General features: G+C 40.0%; 1 protein-coding gene across 43 annotated transcripts in view; it reads right to left on the reverse strand.

Moving 5' to 3' along the window:
* Positions 1–5,369: 5,369 nt before the first annotated feature.
* The window catches only part of HNRNPC (heterogeneous nuclear ribonucleoprotein C), a 57,839-nt gene continuing 35,484 nt past the window's right edge, over positions 5,370–27,724 (reverse strand). For 13 of the 43 annotated variants that reach the window (XM_055289613.2, XM_055289614.2, XM_063644754.1 and 10 more), the window contains 6 exons: positions 24,995–25,070; positions 24,321–24,368; positions 7,781–7,938; positions 6,631–6,744; positions 6,228–6,388; positions 5,370–6,128 (listed from right to left, as the gene is read on the reverse strand). In XM_055289613.2, the coding sequence (XP_055145588.1) occupies positions 6,045–6,128; positions 6,228–6,388; positions 6,631–6,744; positions 7,781–7,938; positions 24,321–24,368; positions 24,995–25,070 (641 nt within the window). In that variant the 3' untranslated portion in view covers positions 5,370–6,044. Of the gene's footprint in view, positions 6,129–6,227; positions 6,410–6,630; positions 6,745–7,780; positions 7,939–24,320; positions 24,369–24,955; positions 25,071–27,724 lie in introns of all 43 variants that reach the window. The other 30 variants (XM_055289615.2, XM_063644760.1, XM_063644765.1 and 27 more) reach the window with 4 other exon arrangements.

The raw sequence follows: 27,724 nt of genomic DNA on the forward strand, positions 1-27,724 counted from the left end.
AAGAAATGGTTTAAAATACACGTTGTGGGTGGGAGAAGCTGTATTTTCTCTATATTCCTGCTTCACTTCTAAAGCCTAACAAAGTTGCTTGAAATGGCAGACTTTCAGCTGTTAGCCAGACACTTCTCAATATGCTCTTGAAACTATTCAATCTATGAATGACTCTAGCCGTCATTAATAGAATGAAGAGAAAAATGGTATGGGGCTATTTTTCCCCTTTTGTTAACTTAGAGAAGTTGCTAGGATCCTAGTCTCTTACCTCTATTTAGGAAATAGTTTATTCAATTTCTAGGACTACAGACTACAGTTCAAAGACACCATTTCCTCTGCCAAAGTCCAAAGCCCATGGAGTTAAGTCAGAACACAGATCAAATTTTTGGCTCTACCATTTGAATAACCACAGGGCTTTGAACAAGGCAATGTCTCTGAAGCTCCTTGAAGCATAGAAATTACTTGCATATGTACGTAATAGAACTGTTGTTTGAGAAACAAGTCTATGTCAATTAAATGCTGGCCTAACAGGCTGCACACATACAAAGCCTGTAAAATATACTCTCTTCCCTGGGCATGAAGCAACTGACAAGATGGGTTCCTATTTAACAATAGTTTATTCTGTAAGAGGCAGTGCTATATGAAGGTGTGAGCAACATGGATTAAGCCTGCAATATCGTGCCATATAATATGCCCTCACTAGGGAAATCTTCCATATTAAAGCCTAAGGTCTAGGAAAGAAAATATCAATGAACTCAGGACACACAAAATCTTGGAGTCACATTTGTTCACGTACGTTTGAGTTAGCAACCACCAGCAGTACTTGTCTGGAAACTTCTCAGTATTCTATAGCACTTAACTATCCAATAAAGTAGTCTCACGTCACGCGTCTCTAAGTAAAAATTTAAATCCAACTCTTCACACTAGCCACATCTCAAGGTTCAGTAACGTCACTAATTGTTATATTGGTCAATGCATCATAAAACATTTCCATCACCACGAAGTTTTACTGACAGTACTATAGCTTTAACAGCTTACTTTAACATGCGTTGATAAAGAACAAGGTATTTTTTCCCCTCCCTAACCACCAGATGACTCTTTGGGTGCCTTCTTTACTCTGGGGCCTAGACTTTAATGAAGGTACACATTGGCCCTTTCAGCTGCCTTCAGTTCTTTGACGAAAACATACCAGTCACACTTCTTTTCTTACTGCATTTAATTCTGACATAGTCATCCTTTTACTAAACTTATCAGCCAGCCACCGTTTCTTGAAAGCCCTATGTCCTTTCCTAATCCTCATCCCTCTTTATCACACAGGGTTTTTTGTTTTGTTTTGCCTTTGGTGCAGTGGTTCACAATTTGCACCAAAAATTGGAATTATGGCAACTTAAAAAACATCGATGAGTCCCAACCCCAGAGATTTAGTAGGCCTGGAGTGCACACATGGACATCAGAATTTAAAAGCCCATCCCCCTGCTCCCAGGAAATTTTAATGCACATTCAAAGTTGAAACCTATTCAACAACTCCAAAAATTTGGTAATGTAATAATCCAAAAGTCACAATTTTCCTAGACTTCTGAAAGTCTTGTAAGAGTTATTTTTTGCAAAGGCAAATTTGTCAGAGCTTCAGGGCCATGTTTCTCCAAACTTTTATTTCTGAGTGCCACTTGAAAAAACAATCCAAACATGCTTTCCTCTTCCTATCTGCATTTATCTTGGGTTCCAACTCCTTCCTACTAATCCCTTTGTCATTTACATTCACCCCCTTACACTGTTCTCCCCTTCCTCTTACTATGCTTTGTAGTTCTACTGACAAAGGGCCTTAACTCCAATACTCTAAAGAAGCCCTGCTTTTCAAAATTGAGATTTAACTTGAAAGTTACTAATGCACACACACTTTCTGCAGTTTTCTACTTTACTTCCTGTCTCCTAACATTTGGAAAGCTTTTGTCTGGTCAGGTATGTCTAACGTTCTTTTACTCTGCAGTTTAACTGGCTACATTTTTACTTTATACCAAGTTCTCTCCAAACACTAGAATTCTCCAACAGAGTGCTCCTTCTCAGTGTGAATGAGATACTCAGACCATAATCCACATATTATATGTAACTCATTTACTGGTCAATCATTTCTACATCATATGTCTACTACTGTCAACTGGTTTTCTGGTCAGGGTTCTTTTCCTTGGATGCTTCTAAATTCCTAATGAAATGCATTTTCTTGGTCATGTGATGTGAACTAGGGTCCAGAAACTGAAACTCCATTTGACATCAGTGTAGCTGAATTCTCCTAATAAATAAAAAGGCCAACTGTCAGTAGGAATAAGTATGTTTTCTGGCTTTCCCCTGCAATAAAATTGGTCAGTCAATGCTGACAGGCCAGGCATATGTTCCTGAGCTGATCTCATTAGATACACACGGTTTCTCTATCCTGCGACTACTTCCAAAAGCACATTGTTTCATCAAGGTTATCTCAAAACACTAGTACTTGTATATAGTGTATCATCTGTTCTACTTCTGTACTTTCTATATTATACACTGGGTTTTGCTTCCCCTAACGCTTGAATAAAACATACTGCCAAGTTATAGCAGGTTCGTATGTTGACGCTTCACGGTTATCTTAATGGCTTAAATGATGGTTACGTCTATTGTGCTATTACATTCTTCCCAATCCTAATTTGACACCTGTTCATTTCCTTCCAATTTATCACCTTTTTGTTCCCATTTACATTATTTTCCTTTTCTATTACACCTGGTTCCCTCTGAAAATGAGGCTTTAAGCCACGTAATAGGTACTAATCACACAATCTTTGCATGTTGGGATAATATTAACATCAGAAGTGAAATATAAGAGGAGCCCTCTTTTTGAGAATCCCAAATTTAGCATCCATTCCCACCTGACAGCTTTCAGTTAGGCTCATCCCACTGAGACAGCAGCAAATTAAGTACCCTAGGCAGAGGGCTCCAAAGTTTCCCAATTATACATTATGCAGCATCAGAAAAAAATGTTACTAAGGATTTTTAATTTATCTACCTCCTCTCCTGCTTTCTAACCCTGAATGAAAACTGCATTCTTGAATGATTGCAGGACATTTTCTTAGATTTCATGGCATATTGAGAAACTTGTGTTCTGAATTTTATCCCAAATTAAAATGCTTTTACTTTTAAATCTTACTTCCACTAGTGCAGTGTAATCAGACTACCAATCTGAAATCCCTCAATTATTACCGTCAGATCTAACCCCTTTACCTGCACTGCCATACCTACTATTCTGAATTTCTATTGAGCCAACTCAATTCTTACTTTGCAGGGCCCAGGGTTAAGTAATGTCACACTGACTATAAACGTATCATCTGATAAATGGCCTTTAAAAACACTAGCCCCTTTCCCAAAAAGCCTGTACTTAATCTGCATTAGATCAGATTTCAAAAAGGCTTTTTACCATATGGTATTTCAATCCTGGTCTCTTTGCTTTGCTACAGTTTTGGCCTAGGAACCTAAATGTCAAGGTATTAAATGAGTACACCTGTGATTATAGAAAAACTAGAGTACTGCTGTCTTAAACACATGAGGAAATTTAAGCCACAGTAGCGTAGCCTAAAACCAAGAGCGTGAAATGACTTCCCCATCAATACAAACTAGACATGTCAGCATTCCAACAATAACCCTACCATATGTGTGTATAGATTTTCAATGTGTGATCATGCTCTACAGCTATTTGCAAAAGTAATTGCAGCTAATTAAAATGGCAAAAGCCACAATTACTTCTGCACCAACCTAATATTAAAAAGTGCTCTGCACAGCTTCATTCAATACCTGCTTTCCTAGAATTAAATGTATAGTTGGCCCTCCATGTTCATGGGTTCTGCACATGCAGATTCAGCCAACTATAGATCGAAAATACTAGCAAAGAAAAAAAACTAAGAAAAGGTTAACAAAAATACAAATAAAAAAGTAGTTACAACTATTTACATACCATTTACATTTTATCAGGTATTTTAATGTAGAGATGATTTAAAGTATACAGGAGAATATGCATAGGTTACATATAAATACTATGCCATTTTATGTAAGGGACTTGAGCATCTGCAGATTGTGGTATTGACAGCTAAATAGACTGCTCTGTGCGGGGAAAGAGGCCCTACAGTGAAGAGAAAAGTAGACATTTGATTGTGGACTAATTTGTCCAGTATTTCCCAAAAACTTACAGCTAACAACATAATATTAAACAGGTTTTATTAGCATCTTATACATCTGACACTCTCTCCTAAGCATCCAGTTTATTTTCTAGTCACGGGTTACTTACTAAAAGTCTGTGTAACATGAGCTCACATCAGATTAGAAAACATCAAGTGGGTAATATTTTTGACCGAATTAACATACAAAAGAAATGGCCTATATCATGTATATGGGCTCCAAGGGTAGTTCATAGTTCAGCCTCTTCATTCTTTTCTGCTTTTGTCACCTGTTACAGAAAATGATCTATAAAATCCTCATAAATAAGACATGAGTTTTGCCCGTAATGAGTAGGATGAAAAAAGGCCACTGCTGCATGCTATGAAACAATAGCAACTTTACAGGGGAATCCAAGGTTTGTGTGCACAAATTATAAACGCCATTTTCTGCTGTGCTGGAAAAACTGAAGTATAAAACACAAATGAACTAAGCCTTTCAAGGATGAGCTATTCACCAACACTGGTAGCTGTTTAATATATTCATCTTAAGAAGGCTGGATGCTAAAAATGCAGTCACTGTAATTAATAAAGTTGAGGAAAACACAAAGATTAGCTAATGGGGTAAAAGATCATTTAGAGTAAAATAAATGTGTAACTTTCTCTATGTTCTCAATCATCTGGGAGGGCAGTCTATGGAATATCAGGAAGTAAGAGTTTTCTTGTTTTCAGGAACATGGAGGTATACACTTTAGAATTCAGAAGGTAACTGGGGCTATAAATAGTAATTAAAAGAACAAAATAGAAGCAGGGGGGTTCCATTATCCAGCTGTTGCAATTTTCCTGAAATCTGCATGTTTTTGAGCCTCTCCTATTTAAGGACAAAACCATTTAGCACACAACAAAAACCTCAAAAAGGGTGCCAGCTGGACCACAAAGCACTGATGAAAAGGCAGAGAGGATATACTTCCCAAACTTTCATTAGGATGTAAAACCCATTTTGAAAAACAGTCTCCACTCTATGTCAAGTTGACCCCTCAATGCAACATGCATCTCAATGAAATATAATGAGTAGTGTTGTGTTGGTATGCATCATGATTATGACTCCAAGAAAAATAAGTCTAGTGCATTCTAGAGATTTTGTGGAGGACGCTGTAAAACAAAGTTTGAAGTAAACAATAATAAAATACAAAAAATAAAAAACCAGGGTTTTTTTTTCTCCAAATTCCTGGTTTAATAAGGACTTGTTTATTTTGAGGAAAAAAGGTCCCAAACATCACGCTGTTCACAAAAATAACCCACAGTATCAACTTTAAGAAAACAAATCTTAAGACTATAACACTAATTATTTTTCTAGAGGATGCATTTGACATGCCAACTCTCATTCACAAAAATACATTGTTACATTTGTGTTGAACTGCCCCACACAGCACACTAATGTGGGGGTGTAACACACATACTTCTAACTCAAAGCTGCTTTCAAGAGCTACTCAACTATGAGATTGCCTTTGCAGTTAGGGAAGCAACTACTGAACTTATGTATGAATGAAAAGAACTGTACTCCCTGCATAACAAGAGATTATTTTGGAGACAGTTGATAAAAACCATACATCCTTTTTATTGTTAAGTCATAAAGAGGTATCAAAATTAAAAGCAAAAATTACAGGGTAAGACTTAACAAAACTACTAGGAGCGTCAAAGGAAGTGAAAATGGAACTAGGCGCGGGGCAATATGAATTAATGAACATGGGAAGGACAAGGATGGGGAGAACAGTGAGCATGTGCTGAAGATACTAGGGGAGAGGATCTGGTGAAAAATTTGATCTTAGACAAGCGCCTAGGTAAAGAAATAATGGGATAAGATTTCTAAACCCCACTATGTGCTTAAGAGTCATCCTCGCCATTGGCGCTGTCTCTGTCATCCTCTCCTTCCTCAGCCTCTTTTTCATCATCCTTGATCAACTCCAGCTGTGAGAAACAGACACAAACAGTATGGAGTTAGAGGCACTCCATTTGTCCCTGAGCCCCCCTCCACCACCTTTTTCTTTCCTTTCCCGTGGTTTTCACCTGGTCATCCCCCCGATCTTCATTATCATCATCATCCAGTAGGTCCCCCTCCTCAGCAGAGTCATCTGCACCCCCCTCAGACTCCATCTTCACATTAGTCTCATCTTTCTTCACGGAGCTGCTGCTCTGCTCCTCTTCTGACTTATCATTCTTCATCTCTACTGGGGATGAGAAGGACAAGTCTGTCTAGCGGCAGTAACATCAACAGGATGTAGACAATCCCCACGAAGGATCACGAACTGCAGCACAAATCTAAATCCTCCCACACAAACGCCCTTCCCAATTCACACTCCCCAAGTTTCATATTACATTGCTTTATATTCCACTATTCCAACAAGTACTTTCAAGTGCCTTATGTAACTAATCCAACTGTATACCCAGGGCAAGCAGAAAACCCATTTACCTGCTTGTTTGCTCTGTTCCTTTTCAATCTTTTCCAGGTTTTCCAGGAGAGAATCCACTTTTTGTTTTATCTGGGTCAGCTCCTTCTTAATGGCCTGAAGGTCATCTCCTTTCACTTTAATATAAACAAAATACTGGATTAAAATCAAATGTACAGAAGATATGAGTTAGCAAATACACTGGCACTAGACTACATCAGGAGCTCACAGGAGATACCCAGGGAGAAACAGAGCCAGTACAGATTTCTCGGTAATAAAGGCCCTTGGTTCTATTATAAAGCACTTTCTGTAATGGTTTTATTGTTTTTAATGTCTTTTAGATCTAGGCTGTCGCTATGTTGACCAGGCCTGAGGGCAGTGACTATTCACATGTATAATCACAGTGAACTTAAACTCCTGGCCTCATGAAATCCTCCCACTACAGCCTAGATCCCCAGGGTCTTAGCCTCCTCCTAAGCATCTGGGGCTACAGGCACGCACCACTGCATCAGACCTTCTGTAATGTTTTACTGCCTTCCATATTTCCAGTTACAGGAGGAGTTCAATATAGAAAAGTTAAAAAATCAACATACTGAACACTATCTGAATTTTAGTTTTTAAATAACACACAAAAAATCTCAGAAACTTAACACACACATCAACTACATAAGGTCAAATGACATTTTTCAAATTACCTAGCTGTTGCAGTCTAGAATTGGCCACTCAATCACAATCTTGTCTCCTCTATTATTTTGGATTTTATTTTTTTTCTTGAGATGGAGTTTTGCTCGTCACCCAGGCTGGAGTGCAATGGAACGATCTCGGCTCACTGCAACCTCCGCCTCCTGGGTAAAAGCGATTCTCCTGCCTCAGCCTCCCAATTAGCTGGGATTACATGCATGCACCACCATCCCCGGCTAATTTTTTGTATTTTCAGTAAAGATGGGGTTCCTCCTCCATGTTGGACAGGCTGGTCTTGAACTCCTGACCTCAGGTGATCCACCCGCTGGGCCTCCCAAAGTGCTGGTATTACAGGCATGAGTCACCACACACCCAGCCTCTTCCATTATTTTGAATACACAGTCATGTGGCACAAAAATATTCTAACTGCATTAGCTTCCCTATTTCAAAACACGAGAGATACCAAAAATCACAAAATGAAATAATACATACACTTTCCAGACTTGGAAGATCCCCGCTGTCCACTCTTAGAATTGAAGCCACTTTTGCCCCTTCGTGAGGTGTTTCCTGATACACGCTGACGTTTCGAGGGCACTACAGCCCGAGCAATAGGAGGAGGAGGAGGTACACGTGCTGGGTAACTGTACATCCTATTGGATAAAAGGAAAATGGAATTCATTCAAACCTAACATTAACTCAGCACAATTCAACAGACCTTATGATAAATAATAAATATTGTCTCTAGTCATTTCCTTTCATTAAATTTCATTAAGAAGGCCAGCAAAAACCTCCATAGTGGGGTTTAGAAATCTTATCCCATTATTTCTTTACCTAGGCACATAAAATAGTTGTAATACTGCAGCAACTTTTCCTTAGGAAAACACATATATCAAATTATATGGTTGGCTGGCCTTTGGCACTGGATATAAATGATTCCTCTGTACTAGTGGCAGTATTAACAAGGCATTTATTATAATGAATAGCCTTTGTTTGGATCTTATTATTTTCACAGGTACATTACAATAAACAATTCACATAAGGTCAAATACTCTTTAAAAGGTTCCAATTAAAAGGGTATATAAACAGTGGTATATGGCATTAGCGAAATCTCTGATTCTTTTCACCCACAGAAGCACACAAATTATTACAACTAGTGATATAAGGTTGAACCATATAAAATTTCAGATATATGAAATCAGGGCAATTTCATGTAACTGAGGGAATCATAGCAAAATGTGTTGGCTGGGTATAAATACTACTGATATAAAATATCTCACATAAAAACAGGTAGTATCATTTCTAACTAAATTTACGCTTAATTCCAACAGGGCAGAGACCACTGTCTACCTTGTTCACTACTCAGTTGTGTCTAAATTCACTGGCCAATACACACTTAGCACTCAATAAACACTAGTTGCTCAACTAATTGCTGTTTCTATTAGAAATCTTAATTTCAAATGTCTTATAATAATAAACTTAGTATCCCAGTGATTGATAAAGATACACAAAAGCAGTGGCTTGGTACACTTACATTTGTAAAGAGAAAATTCAAAACAGAACAAAATACTTCTTACATGGACATCAGTTCTAAACTTTCTACATTCCACACTGTCATTTCCATGTAAGAACCTATGGCAACATATGAAAAGGTCTTCAATTCTACAAGCTTTTTAAAAATGCAACTAACTTAACGCAAAGGCCCAGGTACTCTGTAAAAATACACCTACCAACTACTCTGCCTAACTCCAAAGATTTCTTAAAAAACAAATGTGATAGTCAAGAACTTTAAAAGTATTATTAATCATCTTTGTCATGATTCTCCCTCTTATATATATACAATGGTGGCAAGTTATTCTGAGTTGTAATATCTCCAATCTTCCTGTAGTGAAAACATTTACAAGATCTCGTTGCTAATTCTCTCCTCTATTAACTTAAAGTGTTTCCACGCTATTTCAACAAAGTAATGTTTAATCTTGTCCCAGGAGTGGCTATGGACAGGAAAATTTTCCTAAATTAATAAAGAGCAAGGAAAGCTGAGGTGGGAAGACAGGTTGAGCCCAGGAGGTAAGAGAACCATGACTGCACCACTGCACTCGGAAAATACGGAACAGAGTAACACTGTCTCGGGGAAAGAAAAAAAAAAAAAAAAAAAAAGAGAAGAAAAAAAAGTTGGTATTTCCCCTAAGTATGGTTAATCCCTTAGTTTAATCCATTCATGGGAATTAGTGCAAAGAAAAAGATACTGAATAACTTTTTATTATCACTACTTTCCCATTTTGACATAAAGCTTTTAGTCTTTTTGACCAAAATCTTTCAAAACATAATGATACAGAAACTATAAAATATCAGTGTTCAGAAACTGATATCCTTTGTGAGAGATGGTAACACTTGCACAAACACCAATTGCTTAACGACAATTTCTGGAGGTAAAAGTAAGTTATCCATATCCACGAGCATTAAACTGAGCTTAAGCCCCAGTCCAATGGAAATAAATTATCTAATCTTACCTCCTAAGCCACTAACCTTCACTGGCATCCGTATCGAAACCAATGAGCTAGCTAGCTAGCTAGTTGCGTACTATCACTGGAATTTCTTTTTAAAACCTACTATTTCATCAGACCATAGCCAAAATAAATCAAGTAATACAGTTTTGTTTTCAATCTATGTAACAGTCTCAGCCGGTTAAGGCTTTTAGTTACACAGAATGCTGCTCAGGCAGAAATGGACTCTCATTCACATCTGAAGAAGTAGTCCTTGCCTCCAAAAATGCTGAGGAGGGTAAGTGTGAAAATAGAAAAAAAACATACATAGTGTGACAACCTTTAAGTTAAAAGGGATATATATTAAGAAGCTCAGTATGACTACTTCAAGCACCAGCTAAAAATTAAGCAGAAATTCTCACTATGAGAAAGCTACACAGCCGGGCGCGGTGGCTCACGCCTGTAATCCCAGCACTTTGGGAGGCCGAGGCGGGCGGATCACAAGGTCAGGAGATCCAGACCATCCTGGCTAACGCGGTGAAACCCCGTCTCTACTAAAAATACAAAAAATTAGCCGGGCGTAGTGGCGGGCGCCTGTAGTCCCAGCTACTCCGGAGGCTGAGGCAGGAGAATGGCGTGAACCCGGGAGGCGGAGCTTGCTGTGAGCAAGATCGTGCCACTGCACTCCAGCCTGGGCAGAGCAAGACTCCGTCTCAAAAAAAAAAAGAAAGCTATACAATAAATGAGGCAACAATAGCTGCTGATTACTTACCAGGGGAACAAGGACTAAACTCTAGGAGAATTGTAACTGCACCCATAATCAAACGTGATGGTGTTGGTATAAACTCTAGTCAGATTAAGAAATTAAAACACTCTAGAGACATTGATTACCTGAACAGATTAAGACAAAATACACCACTCAGGCGTGGAGGCTCATGCCTGTAATCCCAACATTTTGGGAGGTGGAGGCAGGCAGATCATGAGGTCAGGAGTTCGAGACCAGCCTGACCAACATGGGGGAAACCCCATCTATACGAAAAATACAAAAATTAGCTGGGCGTGGTGGCACACGCCTGTAATTCCAGCTACTCAAGAGGGCTGAGGCAGAAGAATTGCTTGAATCTGGAAGTCAGAGGTTGCAGTGAGCTGAGCTCATTCCACCGTACTCCAGCCTCAGTGACAGAGCAAGACTCTGTCTTAAAAAAAAAAAAAAAAGAAAGAAAGAAAGAGAAAGAAAAAGAAAAAGAAAAAAAAAATGACAAAACACACCAGCTGGATGCAGTGGCACAGCTGTAATCCCAGCTACGCAGGAGGCTGAGGCACGAAAGTTGCTTGAACCCAGGAAAGAAGCGGGGGTTGCAGACAGCCATTGCACTCCAGCCTGGGCGACAGAGTAAAAACTTTTGTCTCCCCCATCACCAAAAAAATAAATAAATAAAAATAAAAAAAAAAAAAGACAAAGAATGTCTACCCAAATCTCCAAAGTAAAAGCATTACAAGACATGTACTAAGAAGAGGTTTTCAAAGGGAAGCTTCTTAAATGGAAATTCTAACCAGAAGACATTAGCTGTAAACAGTGACATTTCCTGGGTCTCAAAAAACCTGTCTAATAATACATGTCAACACTACACCAGAGTAGAAGTTGGTCTATTAATAATAAAGCTATCATTTGGTACATGGACCACTTAATGGACCACAGCTGATTCTCATCTTAAAAATGTGAACAGATTGAAATACTCTGTTTTGCCGGACTGGGTGGCTCACACCTGTAATCCCAGCACTTTGGGAGGCGGTTCATTTGAGGCCAGAAGATGGAGACCGGCCTGACCAACATGGTGAAACCCAGCATCTACTAAAAATACAAAAAATTAGCCAGGTGTGGTGGCACACTCCTATAATCCCACGTATGGGGCGGGGGGTGGGGGGGGTGGGGCACTGAGGGACAGAATCGCTTGAACCTAAGAGGCGGAGTTCATAACGAGTCAAGATCCCACAACTGCACTCCAGCATGCATCACAGAGTAAGACTCCGTCTCAAAACAAAAATTAAGAGAACCAAAGGAGCAGTTTTTTCCATTCTATCTCCAGTAAATACTAGTTAAATGAACTACCAATTGATGACAGACATCTGCCTCAAACTTAACTATGTACACAAAAAAAACTGATATAAATTCTCTACCTTTCTGAAGAAAAATATTTCAAAATATTTCAGCCGATAGAGCTTTTAGTTACAAAGAATGCTGCTCAGGCAGAAATGGGACTCTCATTCACATCTGAGGAAGTAGTCCTTGCCTCGAAAATGTTCGTAACGTAGTTGGAATTCTTGATTTTGTGCTTAAAAATAAATCAACCAGCAAAATTTTTGCAGCTTGTGTTTTATTTCTAAACTGAAATCGATGATTTCTAACGTTATTTGCAAGTACTTCACCACAAACATGCTGTCTTGGTTAGTCTAGCACCAGTTTACCAACTGCATGCACCACTCACTTAAAATATAAAAGTGATTAAATGGTAAACCAGTATGCTCATTTGCTCACCACTGGAGCTACACAAGGTATGCACCACATGGGGAAACTCTAACATAATTTTTAAATACAATTCTGGTAATTAAGGGAAAAAATGGAAATAGGTTATTACCACATTGTTGGGTTAGCCTTGTCCAAAGATCACTGATACGGGTTGGGGAACACCACAAACATCCCTACTACCAAAGAATAGGTAGCAATAGCTCCTACACTGAGCCAATGGCATCAATCAATAATTGGTTCTGTAATATTCTATCAGAAAGAGTTAAAAATATTAGTATTTAGGGATATTTTTGTAAATTCTAAGCCATTTGATTGAAAATGGCTCCACTGACAACTTGGAAAGAGAGAAGAAAAAATACATTAAACGTACATACTTATTTTAAGAGGAATAAAATTTGACATCTTAATGAAATGTTGCATATTAAGGGCAAATGTGGTGTGTCTTGATGGTTTCATTAGGAAACTATCTTAACACAAAGCCAGACATTTCATGGGAAGACAATTTGAAAATGCACCTGAAAACTTTGAGTCAAAAAGAATCTAGTCGGCCGGGCGCGGTGGCTCACCCTTGTAATCCCAGCACTATGGGAGGCTGAGGCGGACGGACCACAAGGTCAGGAGATCGAGACCATTCTGGCTAACATGGTGAAACCCCGTCTCTACTAAAAATACAAAAAATTAGCCAGGCATGGTGGCGGGCGCCTGTAGTCCCAGCTACTCAGACAGGCTGAGGCAGGAGAATGGCGTGAACCCGGGAGGTGGAGCTTGCAGTGAGCCGAGATCGCGCCACTGCACTCCAGCCTGGGTGACAGAGCGAGACTCCGTCTCAAAAAAAAAAAAAAAAAGAATCTAGTCTGTAACATGCAGGTTGCTTGAGTCCTAGATCAATCCTCAATTCAGAAACCTGACTGGATTCAAGACTGTTTTAAGAAAGGGAAAAAAAAAATCCCTGGCTTTTCGTCTTCAACAATACACATACTCCCATATGTCAGCGTCGATCTTTACCAAAGATAAAATTTTAAACTGACAACGTGGTGCAATTTTATTTTTTAAAAAACTGAAATTGAGGCTGGGCGTGGTAGCCCATGCCTGTAATCCTAGCACTTCCTGAGGCCGAGGCAGGTGGATTGCCTGAGATCATGAGTTAAGATACCAGCCTGGCCAACATGGTGAAACCCAGTTTCTACTAAAATACAAAAAAGTCGGCAGGGTGTGGAGGCATGCACCTATAGTCCCAGCTACTCAGGAGGCTAAGGCACGGTAACTGCTTGAACCTGGGAAGCAGAGGTTACAGTGAGCCAAGATCGCACCACTGCATTCCAGCCTGGGAGACAAAGCGAAACTCTGTCTCAAAAAAAATTGAGTCACATGCAGTGGCTCTCATGTGTAATCCCAGCACTTTGGAAGGCCAAGGCAGGCAGATCGCTTGAGCCCAAGAGTTAGAGACCAGCCTGTGAGACAAAGAAAAAAAATTGCTGGGTGCAGTGGCTCATGCCCGTAATCCCAGAACTTTGGGAGGCCGAGGTGGGCAGATCATGAGGTCAGGAGTTCAAGACCAGCCTGGCTAATATGGTGAAACCCCATCTCTACCAAAAATACAAGTATTAGCTGGGCATGGTGGTGAGTGCTTGTAATCCCAGCTACTTGGGAGGCTGAGGCAGGAGAATCGCTTGAACCCAGGAAGTAGAGGTTGCAGTAAGCCAAGACCGCACCACTGCACTCCAGACTGGGAACAGAGCGAGATTCTATTAATGACATGACAGACCTCGTTTGCCTTTCTACTCTTTTGGCATATATTCATACAGCTTCCAAGATACTTCATGCTTCTCCATTTTTTTCATTTTGGCATTTTCAATCTCCTTTGCTCATTTCTTCCTTATCGCCACATTCTTTAAAGGTCACAGTACCCCCAGAATCTCTCTTCTGTTTCCACTCATCCAGTATTGTGGTTTTATAAACTCTAAGCAGATGACTCCCTTAGAATGATATAAAAAACTGCTTACTTAATATCTCTCCAAATGGATCTACTTTAACATGTCCACAACTGATCTATGATATTTGCTCCTCACCTTAGCTCCTCCCAATCACTGTCACTGTAAATTCCATAATTCCAGTTGTCCAGACAAAAACGCTGGCTACATCTCTGATTCCTCCCTCAGGCCTCACAACATAACCAAATTTCTCATCATCACCTTTAAAATCCATCTGCTTTTCACATCACTCCCATTGACATTTCTCTGGTCCCACCAAAAATCACTGCTTCTCTGAACAGCCAAACCATTATCTTTCTCATTAAGTGTGATCTTGTTAAAATATGAATAAGACCCTCCCATTCTCTTCGCAAAGCCCTCTAATAGCTTCCCATCTCATTGGAAGTAAAAGCTAAAGACATTATGCCTTATGCTTCACGTGATGTCTTTAACCCAACCCCTTTTCTCTGAGGCCACCTCCCGCGTTCAAGTGATTCCCCTGCCTCAGCCTGGGACTACAGGCGCCCACCACCACGCCCAGCTAATTTTTTGTATTTTTGGTAGAAATGAGGCTTCACCATGTTAGCCAGGTTGGTCTCAAACTCCTGACCTCAGGTGATCCACCTGCCTCGGCCTCCCAAAGTGCTGGGATTACAGGCGTCAGCCACCACTCTCGGCCTCTATTTCTTATTATAGTATTCCTGCTATATACAATGCCTCACAGCAGGATCATAACAAATATTTGTTGAGTAAATAAATGAAGTTCCCAACTGACTTCTAGGAAATAATAATCCATAAATCACACAATCAACAACGTGTAACAAACCGAACACTATCTATATAATAGCTGAAAAGCCAGGATTGGTGTTTTGATTTTCTAGCTTCATAAAGATCAAGGCAGAGGACTTCCCAATGAAAATCAGATAAAAGTTGAATATCATACTTTACCAAAAAATTCAATCTATTTTCAAGGTATTCATTTAAAAAAAAAAAAAAAAAATCAGCTATTGGCCAGGCCCAGTGGCTAATACCAGAAGTTCGACACCAGCCTGGGCAACATGGTGAAATCCTGTCTCTACTAAAACACACAAAAAAAGTCAGGTATGGTGGTGCACCGGTATTCCCAGGAACTCAGGAGAGGCTAAGGCAAGAGGATCCCTTGAAACCGGAAGGCAAAGGGTGCAGTGAGCTGAGATCGTGCCAATGCACTCCTGCCTCAGCGATAGAGCAAGGTCCTGTCTCAAAAAAAAAAAAAAAAAAAAATGCAAAAAACACAGCTATTGTGCCTGTGATGAATGTGAATTTGGAGCTGATATCATATGCCTGCTGTAAGGACATCACAAACACCAGTTTATTTCTACAGATGACTTTCTCCTATTTACTCTTTCAACATTCGCTCTACAACTGCAGTCTGGGTTATTTCCTTCCTGAAGAATAGGCTTTAGTCATTACATTTCCTATAACTTACACAACTCTAGACTCATTCTACCCAGTGAAACTGATTTTTGCAGCATTCTAGACCTGCACTATCAGTCACATGTGGGCACTGAACTTAAATGTTCTATTGAACAGCAAGCAATGTTCTAGTTTATTGCCTCCACAAACTTCCATCTACCGCTTATATATAATTTCCAGAGTCCAGTAATCTATAATTTACTCAGTCTATTAAAAAACCCATAATTCTTAAAAACTCTGCAAAACGACTTAGCACAAAGGGATAGTTACATATCTCCTATAACTACAGAGCAGGATGGTGGAATTATAAGAAACAGTTAAAATTTTCAAACAGTATCAGATGTTGTACTCAGAGTCTTGTTTCTAGAATATATAACGAATCCTACAACTAATCCTACAACCTAATACAAAAATGGGTAATAATCTGAATACATTTGTGGAAGAGTAAACAAATGGCTGGGCTGGGCACGGTGGCTCATGCCTGTAATCCCAGCACTTTGAGGCCAACGCAGGCAGATCATGAGGTCAGGAGATCAAGACCATCCTGGCAAACAACGGTGAAACCACGTCTCTACTAAACAATACAAAAAAATTAGCCGGGCGTGGTGGCGGGCATCTGTAGTCTCAGCTACTCGGGAGGCTGAGGCAGGAGAAATGGTGTGACCTCAAGAGTCAGGGCTCCTGAGATCGCACCACTGCACTCCAGATTGGGTGACAGAGCGAGACTCCATCACAAAAAAAAAAAAAAAGGCTGGAAAGCACATGAAAAGACATTCAATATTTTTAAACAAAATGCAATTAAATCCTGACTGAGATACCACTACACTCTCACTAGACCAGAATGGATAAAAGCAAAAGACAGATATGAATGTAAGTGGAGGAAGTGGAACCTTCCACATGACTGATGGGAATATAAAAGGGTACAGCCACTTTTGGCTGTTGGTCAGGTTGACCATATAATCAGCATACAACCCAGCACTTCTCCTAGGTATATATACTCAAAAGAAATGAAAACACATAACCATACAAAAATGTGCATACCAATCTCCATAGCAGAATTTGTTTTTTTTTTTTTTTTTTTTCCTGAGACAGTCTCGCTCTGTCGCCCAGGCTAGAGTGCAGTGGCGCGATCTCGGCTCACTGCAACCTCCGCCTCCCGGGTTCACGCCATTCTCCTGCCTCAGCCTCCCCAGTAGCTGTGACTACAGGCGCCCGCCACAAGGACCAGCTAATTTTTTGTATTTTTAGTAGAGATGCGGTTTCACCGTGTTTGCCAGGATGGTCTTAATCTCCTGACCTCATGATCTGCCTGCCTCGGCCTTCCAAAGTGCTGGGATTACAGGCGGGAGCCACTGCACCTGGCCATAGCAGCATTTTTAAAGATGTACCAAAAAACTCAAATGTCCATCAACTGACTAAAGAACAAACAAAATGTAGTAACCATAAAATGAAAGAAGTACTGATACATGGTACAACATGGATGAACCATGAAAATATTCTAAGCAGACAAAGCCAGTCACAAGACACATATTGTATGATTCCATTTATATGAATGCCCAAAATATGCAAATCCATACAGAAATAATTTGTAGTGATAGAATATTCTAAAATCAGATCATGTTCCTAACTGCACAACTCTGAATTTACTGAACTGTATACATTAAATGAATGAATTTTATGGTATATGAATTAAATCTCAATAAAGCTAAATTAAGGAAAGAAAAAGCAACACCAGGCCGGGTGGGGTGGCTCACGCCTGCAACCCCAGCACTTTGGGAGATCACGCCACTGCACTCCAGCTTGGGCGACAGAGTGAGACTCCGTCTCAAAAAAAAAAAAAAAAAAAAAAAAAAAAAAAAAAAAAAAAAAAAAAAAAAAAAAAAAAAAAAAAAAAAAACCAAACAAACAAAAAAAAAAACAAAAAAAACCACCAGCTGGGCGTGATGGCTCACGCCTGTAATCCTATCACTTTGGGAGGCTGAGGCGGCCAGATCTCAAGGTCAGGTGTTCGAGACTAGCCTGCCCAACATGGTGAAACCCCATCTCTACTAAAGATACCAAAAAGAGTCGGGCGTGGTGGTGCATGCCTGCAATCCCAGCTACTCCGGAAGCTGAGGCAGGAGAATCACTTGAAACCAAGAGGCAGAGGTTGCATCGAGCCAAGATCTCGCCATTGCGATCCAGCCTGGGAAACAGGGTGAGACTCCATCTCAAAAAGAAAAGCAACACCAAAGGAGGCTAACAAAATCTACCTGAAGAATGCCCTCAAGAAGATTCATAAAACACCAGGATACCTTAGTGTTGGGTAAGAATGGAATCAGACCACTCAACTCAGTCATACAGTAGATTGATTGAGACCCAAATGCCTCTCCTACAAAGAAATATCTCCCACCTACTAAACGAGTCTAGGACACAGTAAGAAACTAATCTAAAAGGAATACTAAGAAATTAGCAAAATTTAAGTCCAGCCAGATGCTGTAGCTCACGCCTATAATCCCAGCACTTTTGGAGGCCAAGGTGGACACACTGCTTGAGCTCAGGAGTTCGAGATCAGCCTGGGCAACATGACAAAACCTAATCTCTACTAAAAATACAAAAATTAGCCAGACATGGTGGCACGCGCCTGTAGTCCCAGCTACTCAGGAGGCTGAGGCAGGAGAATTGCTTGAACCTAGGAGGCAGAGGCTGCAGTGAGCCGTGATGCGCCACTGCACTTGAGCCTGGGCAACAGAGCCACATCAGGTCTCAAAAAACAAAACACAAACAAAAAAGACTAATAACGGATTTATCCCGAAAGTGTATACTAATCCATGTCACCATCTAAAATCCTTCTGGCACCTATATGTATGATACACAGGTTCCCAAAAGAAAGATGTAACTAATAGTGGAGCTGTGAGCAAATCCAAAACTTCCAAGCCCACAGTGCCCTCTCCACCTAAAATGACACCTCTCAGAGTCATGTTAGCTTTTCAAAGTAGCCTAGAAGTCTCCTGCTCTCTGAAACACGTGCCTTTCAATGCAGAATGTCCCCAGTTTTCAAACTTCAAATAACCTTAAGTATTTTGGCACTCTCTCCCTTCATACATATATATAAACAAACCCATCTCTCAGGTACAGTGTTACTCAAAAACATCTGAAAAATAGAAAAGGTCAAAGTGTCTGCTAATCTAAACTCAGTAAGATGGTTCTCCTTCAACCCATATTCTATGTTAATCCAAAGCCTCAGGCTTTGTGTGCCCAGAACAAAATTAGGGCAATTAATAGTTGAAGAAATGATGGTTTGACGGGTCTGTCTTGAATTTCAATGGTTTCACATTTCAACTAATTTTCTCTACCAAGATACATTCCTAGAAAAGTCAGGTAGAATAAAACCAGCAGCAAAATTGCTTGTCTCCTCGAAATTCTGACAGCACAAACTGTGAAACCTCCCTTCATGTAACCATTAATGGCATAATCATCTACTGACAAAAGATAAAATCTCAGCTTTTGACTATTATTTTCCTACAAGCACCTACTTTCATACCTTTAGTCCAACCAATCACATCAAAACCAATCTACTTCAGAAATTCTCCCAACCTCCTCGCCATTTAACACATCTTTTTCCTCCAGCCACAGGGCTGTTTCTAAAATATCATCTATAGGACACAATCCCAGAACATGTAATACAAAGCCCTTTACAACTAACATTCTTTACAATTTTCTTTTACAGCTGGCTGCTCCCCAAACACCTCAAGGCCCCTCACAACTCAATCTTTGTTACATGTGTCATCTTTGACCTGTGAGTTCTTGAAGATTTGTCTATTTCTAATGCACTGACATATTAATATACTTAGCCATGGAGTAATAACAGCACTCTGAAAACCTCTAAGAATTTCATACTTCAGTTACTTATATACTGTATTACTACTAGTCATGCACCACATAGGAAATGTGCTAAGTTTAAAAAGTCCTCAGAAAGACCATTGAACTAAACCAGTCTTTTTGAACCAGGTTTCTTGCTCACCAAGTATTCACCATGTCTCCACTGTCATAATAAAGCCTGTTATCAAACCTGCCAAATTTATTGGCAGTTTCTATTTCATGTCGCCCAAAGTTCTCCAAATAGAAATTAAAGAGGCCAGGAGCAATGGCTCACATCTGTAATCCCAGCACTTTGGGAGGCCGGGGTAGGTAGATCACCTGAGATCAGGAGTTTGAGACCAGTCTGGCCAACATGGTGAAACTCCGTCTCTACTAACAATAAAAAAAAAAAAAAAAAATTAGCCACACATGGTGGCAGGCACCTGTAACCCCAGCTAATTGGGAGGCTGATGATGCAGAAGAATTACTTGAACCTGGGAGGTGGAGGTTGCAGTGAGCCGAGATCGAGCCACTGCACTCCAGCCTCGGCAATAGAGCAAGACTCTGTCTCAAAAAAACCGGAAAAAAAAAAAAAAAAAAAAAAAAAAAAAAGGACAGAGATGAGAAGACTCAAGAAAAGAGCTGACAGTAAATCAGTCTCTGTGAAGGCTAGCAAGATGTCCCACAATGACTGAGAGTTCTTTTAATTCTAAAAGGTGTCCATCCTCAGGCGTAAGAGTTACCTTTTGAGGCTGGTAGCACCAGAGGTGTTTCATCTATGTCTCTAACTGGCAAGTATCCTGTTGTAGAGTCCACGAGATATGACAAGAATGACTGTCCATAAGTCAGTGATGTATCCCTTTTCAATTGTAGTGTCGCATCCGTTTTCAATCAAAATGTCATTCACATACCATAAAATTCACCATTTAAAAGGGTGCCACTCCATGGTTTTTATTAGTTCTGCAATATCACCACTATGTAATTTGAGAACAATTTCATGGGTGATCAATTTTAAGGAAAGGGGGATTCCAATTTATTACAATCTGAAGAAAATATATCTAGTTTATCTATATCTAGATAATAGTTTTAGTATGAAAACACTGTAGTATTTGTGGCACAAATCAGAAAACACATATAGATCAAGCCTTTTATGAGAAATTTTTAAAGAATTATAAGAATAGTGCCAGGTTGGGCCAGGCACAGTGGCTCACACCTGTAATCCCAGCACTTTGGGAGGCCAAGGTGGGTGGACCATGAAGTCAGGTCAGGAGTTCGAGACCAGTCTGGCCAACACAGTGAAACCCCATGTCTACTAAAATCACAAAAAATCAGCTGGGTGTGGTGGTGTGCACCTGTAATCCCAGCTACTCGGGAGGCTGAGGTTGCAGTGAACTGAGATCCGCACCACTACACTCCAGCCTGGGAGACAGCACGAGATTCGTTTCCAAAAAAAAAAAAAAAGTACCAGGGTAGCTGTTGACGAACATCAATTTCATGTATATGCCAGCCTACCTAAGGATTTACACACCTATTTTTAGAGTACTTCCCAATCTGGCTTAAAAGACTCAATAACTATTGCTTTGAATACTTGTGCATTCCCAACATTGTGATAAAACTTCACTTTTATTACAACACCTTTCGCAAAACAAAACCAGTGCCTTCAAATGAATATTAAAAGGGGGCTAGGCACAATGGTTCACACATGTCATCTCAGCACTTTGCGTGGCCAAGGCAGGAAGATCCCTTGAGCCCAGGCGGGTAGACCAACCGAGGTCAAGAGGTCAAGACTGGCCTGGCCAACGTGGACAAACACTGTCTCTACTGAAAATACAAAAATTAGTTGTGTGTGGTGGTGCATACCTGTAATCCCAGCTACCTGGGAGAATGAAGGAGAGTCGCCTGAACCCAGGAGGAGGCAGAGGTTGCAGTAAGCCGAGACCAACCCACCGCACTCCGGCCTGAGTGCCAGAAAAGACTCCGTTTCAAAAACAAAACAAAAAAAAAAACAGTGGACAGTGATTTTTACTCCAATTTACATAAGAAGACCCAGAGCTTTCACTCAGAGCCAATTTCCCATCTTCTTTTATTAAACAATTTAACATAGTCAATGCAGTATCGCTATGTTACCATTTAGAATAAAATTATAAACCTTATAATGAATCTTCAGAATGACTTCTGAGAAGATATTAATACCATTTTTCTAAGTTGTTATTCCACCAGGTCATACCCAACCTATTTCCCAGGTCCAAACTGACCTAACATTTTCCAAACCAGCAAAAAACTCCTGTATCTGCCCCTCTCCCCACTAACCAAACACTCCTCCCCCTTTCACCTTCATTAACATCTATCATAAGACACAGACTCAATTCCTCAATTCTCCAACCCAACTTGAGTAAGTTCCCATCAGGTGGACACCTCCTAAAATTCATTTTCCCAACAAAGATCTCAGTACTCTAAAAGTCAGCTCTTTGCCAGCTATTATCTAGTTGCTCCACTAGTTATCAGTAATCATTATCTACTGGCTGACATTAGAACAACAGAAGACATTACTTTTCACTGACTATAATATGCAGCAATATATCAGACAGTTACTAGTATCAGCTGGTGCAAAAATAATTGCGGTTTTGCTTTTTACCGTTCAAAGACGTGTCAAAAACAGAATTACTTTTGCTCAAACCTAATATATTGTTGTCTACTGAAAAACTGAAGAGGCCACCAATTTAAGACCCGATGGCACTGGTAAGAAGTGTGAAGATATTTCTGCAAACGTGATTTCTTTAGATTCCCTGCAGTATATATCTCATTGTCTCAACTAATATTTTCCAAATTCCCCACTCAAATTTTCAAATTTCCCCATTCACAATGTGCCTTGCCAAGAAAAGACTTTTAATGAGAACTATTTTCAAGAAGACTGTCACTGTACACTGCTAGAACTTGATACACTCATAAAAAACATCAACTAAGAGTCCATGACATCCCTGAAATTATACCAACAAAAGTGTGACTTTATTAAACTGGTCTGAATTGAGCCATGACAAAGAAATAGGATAATAATACACAGAAACACAACCACGTCCTTAATCTTTTATTAATGATTCTCAACTCTGACTGGACAAAAGAATGCATAGAAAGCACTGAAAAATATACTAGTCTGCATAAGACCAGTTGTGTAAGAATCCCTATAGGAGAAGTTGGCATGAGTGTATTTTAAATGTGGTCAAGCAATTACCATGTGCTGGAAGGGTAAAGGGCAGATGCTTCAGACAAACTCACTGGGTTTCAGTGCCTTCAAGACACCTGACCAATAATTAACCCATCTATGCCTAATGTTCCATTACTGGAATGCTAAGCTTGTCGGAGTTATTTATATCCTACTGCATTAGGTCATTACCAGGGTCTGATTGCAAAAATTCAAAAAATTGCAATCTCAGGAATAAATGGGTTAAGTTCACTAGTAAAGAAATGTCCTGATTTATTTTCAACTGTAAGTTCTGCATTGATTTTTATTTTATTTTTTGAGAAGGAGTCTCACTCTGTCACCCAGGCTGGAGTGCAGTGGCATGATCTCAATTCACTGAAACCTCCACCTCCCAGTATCAAGTGATTCTCCTACATCATCCTCCCAAATATCTGGGACTACAGGCACACGCCACCACTCCTGGCTAATTTTTGTATTTTTAGTAGAGGCTAGGTTCCACCATACTGCCCAGGCTGGTCTTGAACTCCTGACCTCGTTATCCACCTGCCTTGGCCTAAGTGCTGAGGTTACAGGTGTGAGACACCGTGCCCGGCCGATTTTTATTTTTTAAGAATTTCAAAAATTTCAACAAAAGTAAAAATAAAGAATTACAAAACTCCTTAGTTTTCAAAATGTTCACACGTAACTATAAAAATCTGAGGAAATGGCCGGGCATGGTGGCTCACGCCTGTAATCCCAGCACTTTGGGAGGCCAAGGCAAGTAGATCACCTGAGTTCGGAGTTCGAGACCAGCCTGGCCAACATGGTGAAACCCAGCCTCTACTAAAAATACAAAAATTAGCCGGGAGTGGTGGTGTATGCCTGTAACCCCAGCTACTTGGGAGGCTGAGGCAGGAGAATTGCTTCAACCAAGGAGGCGGACGTTGCAGTGAGCCAAAATCACGCCACTTCACTCCAGCCTGGTGACGAGAGCAAGATTCCGTCTTTTAAAAAAAAAAAAAAAAAAAAAATCAGGCCGGGAGCGCTGGCTCACGCCTGTAATCCCAGCACTTTGGGAGGCCGAGGCGGGCAGATCACGAGGTCAGGAGATAGAGACCATCCTGGCTAACATGGTGAAACCCCGTCTCTACTAAAAATACAAAAAAATTAGCTGCCTGTGGTGGCGGGCACCTGTAGTCCCAGCTACTCGGGAGGCTGAGGCAGGAGAATGGCGTGAACCCAGGAGGTGGAGCTTGCAGTGAGCCGAGATCGCGCTACTGCACTCCAGGCTGGGCAACAGAGCAAGACTCCGTCTCAAAAAAAAAAAGAAAAAAGAAAAAAAAATCTGAGGAAACCACTAATGTCAAATGAAAAAAAACATTTTGATGATGCATTAAGGATGCTCAACCACAGCATCTTAACATGGCATTCAAGGCCATGATTTAGAAAAAGGTGTTTTTTTGTTTTGGAGGAAAGGGAATATGTTTGAAAACACCTTTGATGTTCATCACCACAAACCAGAAAAACAAAATGGTTCTCACTAAATAGTTGTTTAGTAGAAATACAAAACATTTTAACATACCTATCATAATAGTCCCGTTGAAAGTCATAGTCCAAGTCAAAAGAGGAGCTGAAAAATAAATACCGAAAAGGGTTAATTTGGAAATCTTGCTACTAATTCACAACATCAGGTGAGGGGAGAACCATGCCAAATAAACCACAACAAATAGATCAACAAGATTAGCACTGAATGATCCCCAATCATTCATACAATAAATCATTCAATTCCAATCACCTTAGACCACTGGAAATGTAGCGGTCAAATTGGTAATTCAGGTTAAAATTCGCTAAGATTTCCACATACGACATAGCTAAACTAAACACTGAAAAACAGAATGGTAAACTAAACATTCTTATACCACACTTCTTCCCTTACTCTCTAGTGTCTTAGAAGCTCAACGATCGTGTAGAAGTATTTCAGGTTATGCTATAAATATCAAACTACTCTTTAATATCAATAGCAAAAACCTCAGGGATTTTTAATTCTCTAGAAATTTTCTCTAGGGCAAAAAAGAGACATATTAACACAAAAATAATAAAACCTTATTTATACACAGATAAAACACAGTACACTTAACCCTCCCCACATCCAGAAAACAGAAAGAGAAGATGCCCACTGATGGACACAATGCAGTTATAAATAATAAAGTTCCGGACCTGAGTAGAGGGGACGGAGAAGGGTGTTCTGTTACTGACCCGTACATCTCCGCTGCAGATCGTTTCACACCTGCTTTTCCTCGGTTCACTTTTGGCTCTGCAGCCAGGTTAATATCTGAAAAACAAAAGCAAAAATGTTAATGACAACTTTGTATCCGGGTAAAACAAAATACAAAGTTTATTTTTTTTTTATTTCTGAGACATAGTTTCACTTTGTCGCCCAGGCTGGAGTGCAGTGGTGCCATCTCGGCTCATTGAAACCTCTACCTCCCAGTTCAAGGAATTCTCCTGCCTCAGCCTCGAGGGTAACTGTGACTACAGGCGGGCACCACCATGCCCAGCTAATACAAACTACAAAGTTTAGAAAATCACAGACACACATAAATTAGAAAATATGGAACAAAACAACTCATCTTTCCTTAAGAAAGGTTCTCACTGTCATACAAGCTGGAGTGCAGTAATGCAATAATGGCTCAGTACAGCCTACACCTCCGAAGCTCAGGTGATCCTCCCACCCAAGTAGCAGGGACCACCATGCCTGGCTAATTTTTCTATTTTTCATAGGGATGAACTCTTGGGGTCAAGTGATCTGCCTTGACCTCCCAAAGTGCTGGAATCACAGGTGTGAGCTATCATGCTCAGCTTCATCTCTCCTTTTAATATTAAAAAGGCTCACAAATTTTTACAAGGCTAAGACTTCATCTTCCGTTTCTTTGTAGTCTGTTCTGTACCATTAAAGTGTTCCTGAGACATAACATTAAGTCTGTCTTTGGTACCCCCCACCCTCAGATACCACTGTAACTCAACTCTCCCCACTCAAGGCACTGACTGTTCACTCAGTTACTATTACAAGAGAAAACTATCACTGGTTGCCTTTCCAAGAATGGTTCAGTTCATTCCGAATTATTACAAATGTATTAGAATGAAATATATTAAAATAAATGCCAATTCACAAATTAACACATAGTGAAGTGTGACAACCTCAAATCATCCTCAAAGTCAACTTCAGATTTTCCTTGTAAGTAAGGATTAGCTGTACTGCACGTAAAATATCCTGGGTTAACAACTGCTTTCTGAATAATTCATCAATTGCTTAAACAATCTTTATACACACCAAAAAAATAAAAGAGCAAAGGAACAACCCTAGTTTTCAAATACAATTTGTAACACATATGCCCAGCTACCTACTCTGCCACCTACTGCCTACCAAACAAGAATTTATCTTCTCCTTGTTCTAAAAAGCCCATGTCAGTTTACCTTCCCAGTCGTGCTAAAGCACTCAGTCAACAGTAACTCCATTTTCATATATACTGCTTTTATTAAAATGAGCTTCATTTTAATATACAAATGCCCCAAAATATACAAATTCCAAATTCCACATCAAACCATTAACTAGTTGACTGTGGGTATTTTTTAGATTTGCTCTGTTGCCCAGGCTGGAGTGCAATCACGTCTCACTGTAACCTCCGCATCCCAGGTTCAGGCAATTCTCCTGCCTCAGCCTCCTGAGCGGCTGGGATTACCAGTACCCAGAACCACGTCCTGCTAATTTTTTGTATTTTTAGTAGAGACGGTTTTTTATGGTGTTAGCCAGAATGGTCTCCATCTCCTGACCTCGTGACCTGCCCAACTCAGGCCTCCCAAAGTGCTGGAATTACGGGCATGAGCCACCAGACCTGACCAAATGTGGGTATCTTAAACTTAATCCTTTTTATCTTCCCTTTTTATACAAAAGGAGCTCATCAAATGACCAACTGAAAACTGACTGAGGGCAGGTCCAGGGGCTCATGCCTATAATCCCAGCACTTTGGGAGGCCGAGGCGGAAGGGTCACCTGAGGTCAAGAGTTGAAGACCAGCCTGGCCAACTCGGTGAAACCTCATCTCTACTAAAAAATACAAAAATTAGTCAGGTGTGGTGGCGCACGCCTGTTAGTACCAGCTACTCGGGAGGCTGAAACAGGACAATCTCTTGAATCGAGAGGCTGAGGTTGCAGTTAGCCAAGACTGCACCACTGCACTCAAGCCTGGGCAACAGAGCTAGACTCCATCTCAAAAAAAAAAGGATTGAATATATTATCTATTTGCCGAACACCATTACATGAATAATCTTTAGGTTTTGGTACATTAACCTCATTTACAATTCTGACTCTGAAACCATATAAAGTGTTTTAAAACTAAAGACAGAATTAAATTTCTGAAAAAGCAATCCAGTAAGATGTAAAAACAATGAAATAGACCCAAATTATGTATGTGGTTGGTTACATATTATCAAAGAATTGTTTCATGTAACTCTAACCTACCATGCTTTGAGTCAATATACATAGTAGAATGTATACAAAGAATAACCAAATCACAAATATAAAACTGAAAATAATCTTAATTTTGTAAAAACAAAGCTGTGATTATTTTGAAACTGAGGCAGAAAGTACACATAAACTGAGAAGTTAAAACAGACATCTAGTACAACTAATCAAATAAACATGTGGACACTGGATTCTGGCTTGAATAAACCACATCATAGGTAATAAGTACTCTGAGGTGTCATTACATTTTAAAAGACAAGAAAATCTAAGACTGAGCCAAACTGCAGTCGGCCCAAGGGATGGAGTGAAACCCCAATGAGGAGACAAGCAGTCAACAACAATAGAGGGCTCCTCCAGTCTGCTGCGGGCAGGACACAACCATTTAGGCAACGTTTTTACATTGTGAAGTGTCATTCCCAGCTCCCCCTACTCACAATTGCCAAATGAGAGTTGTCCTAGCTCTAC

The sequence above is a fragment of the Symphalangus syndactylus genome, chromosome 8, assembly GCF_028878055.3.
Source record: "Symphalangus syndactylus isolate Jambi chromosome 8, NHGRI_mSymSyn1-v2.1_pri, whole genome shotgun sequence".
Taxonomy (NCBI): domain Eukaryota; kingdom Metazoa; phylum Chordata; class Mammalia; order Primates; family Hylobatidae; genus Symphalangus; species Symphalangus syndactylus.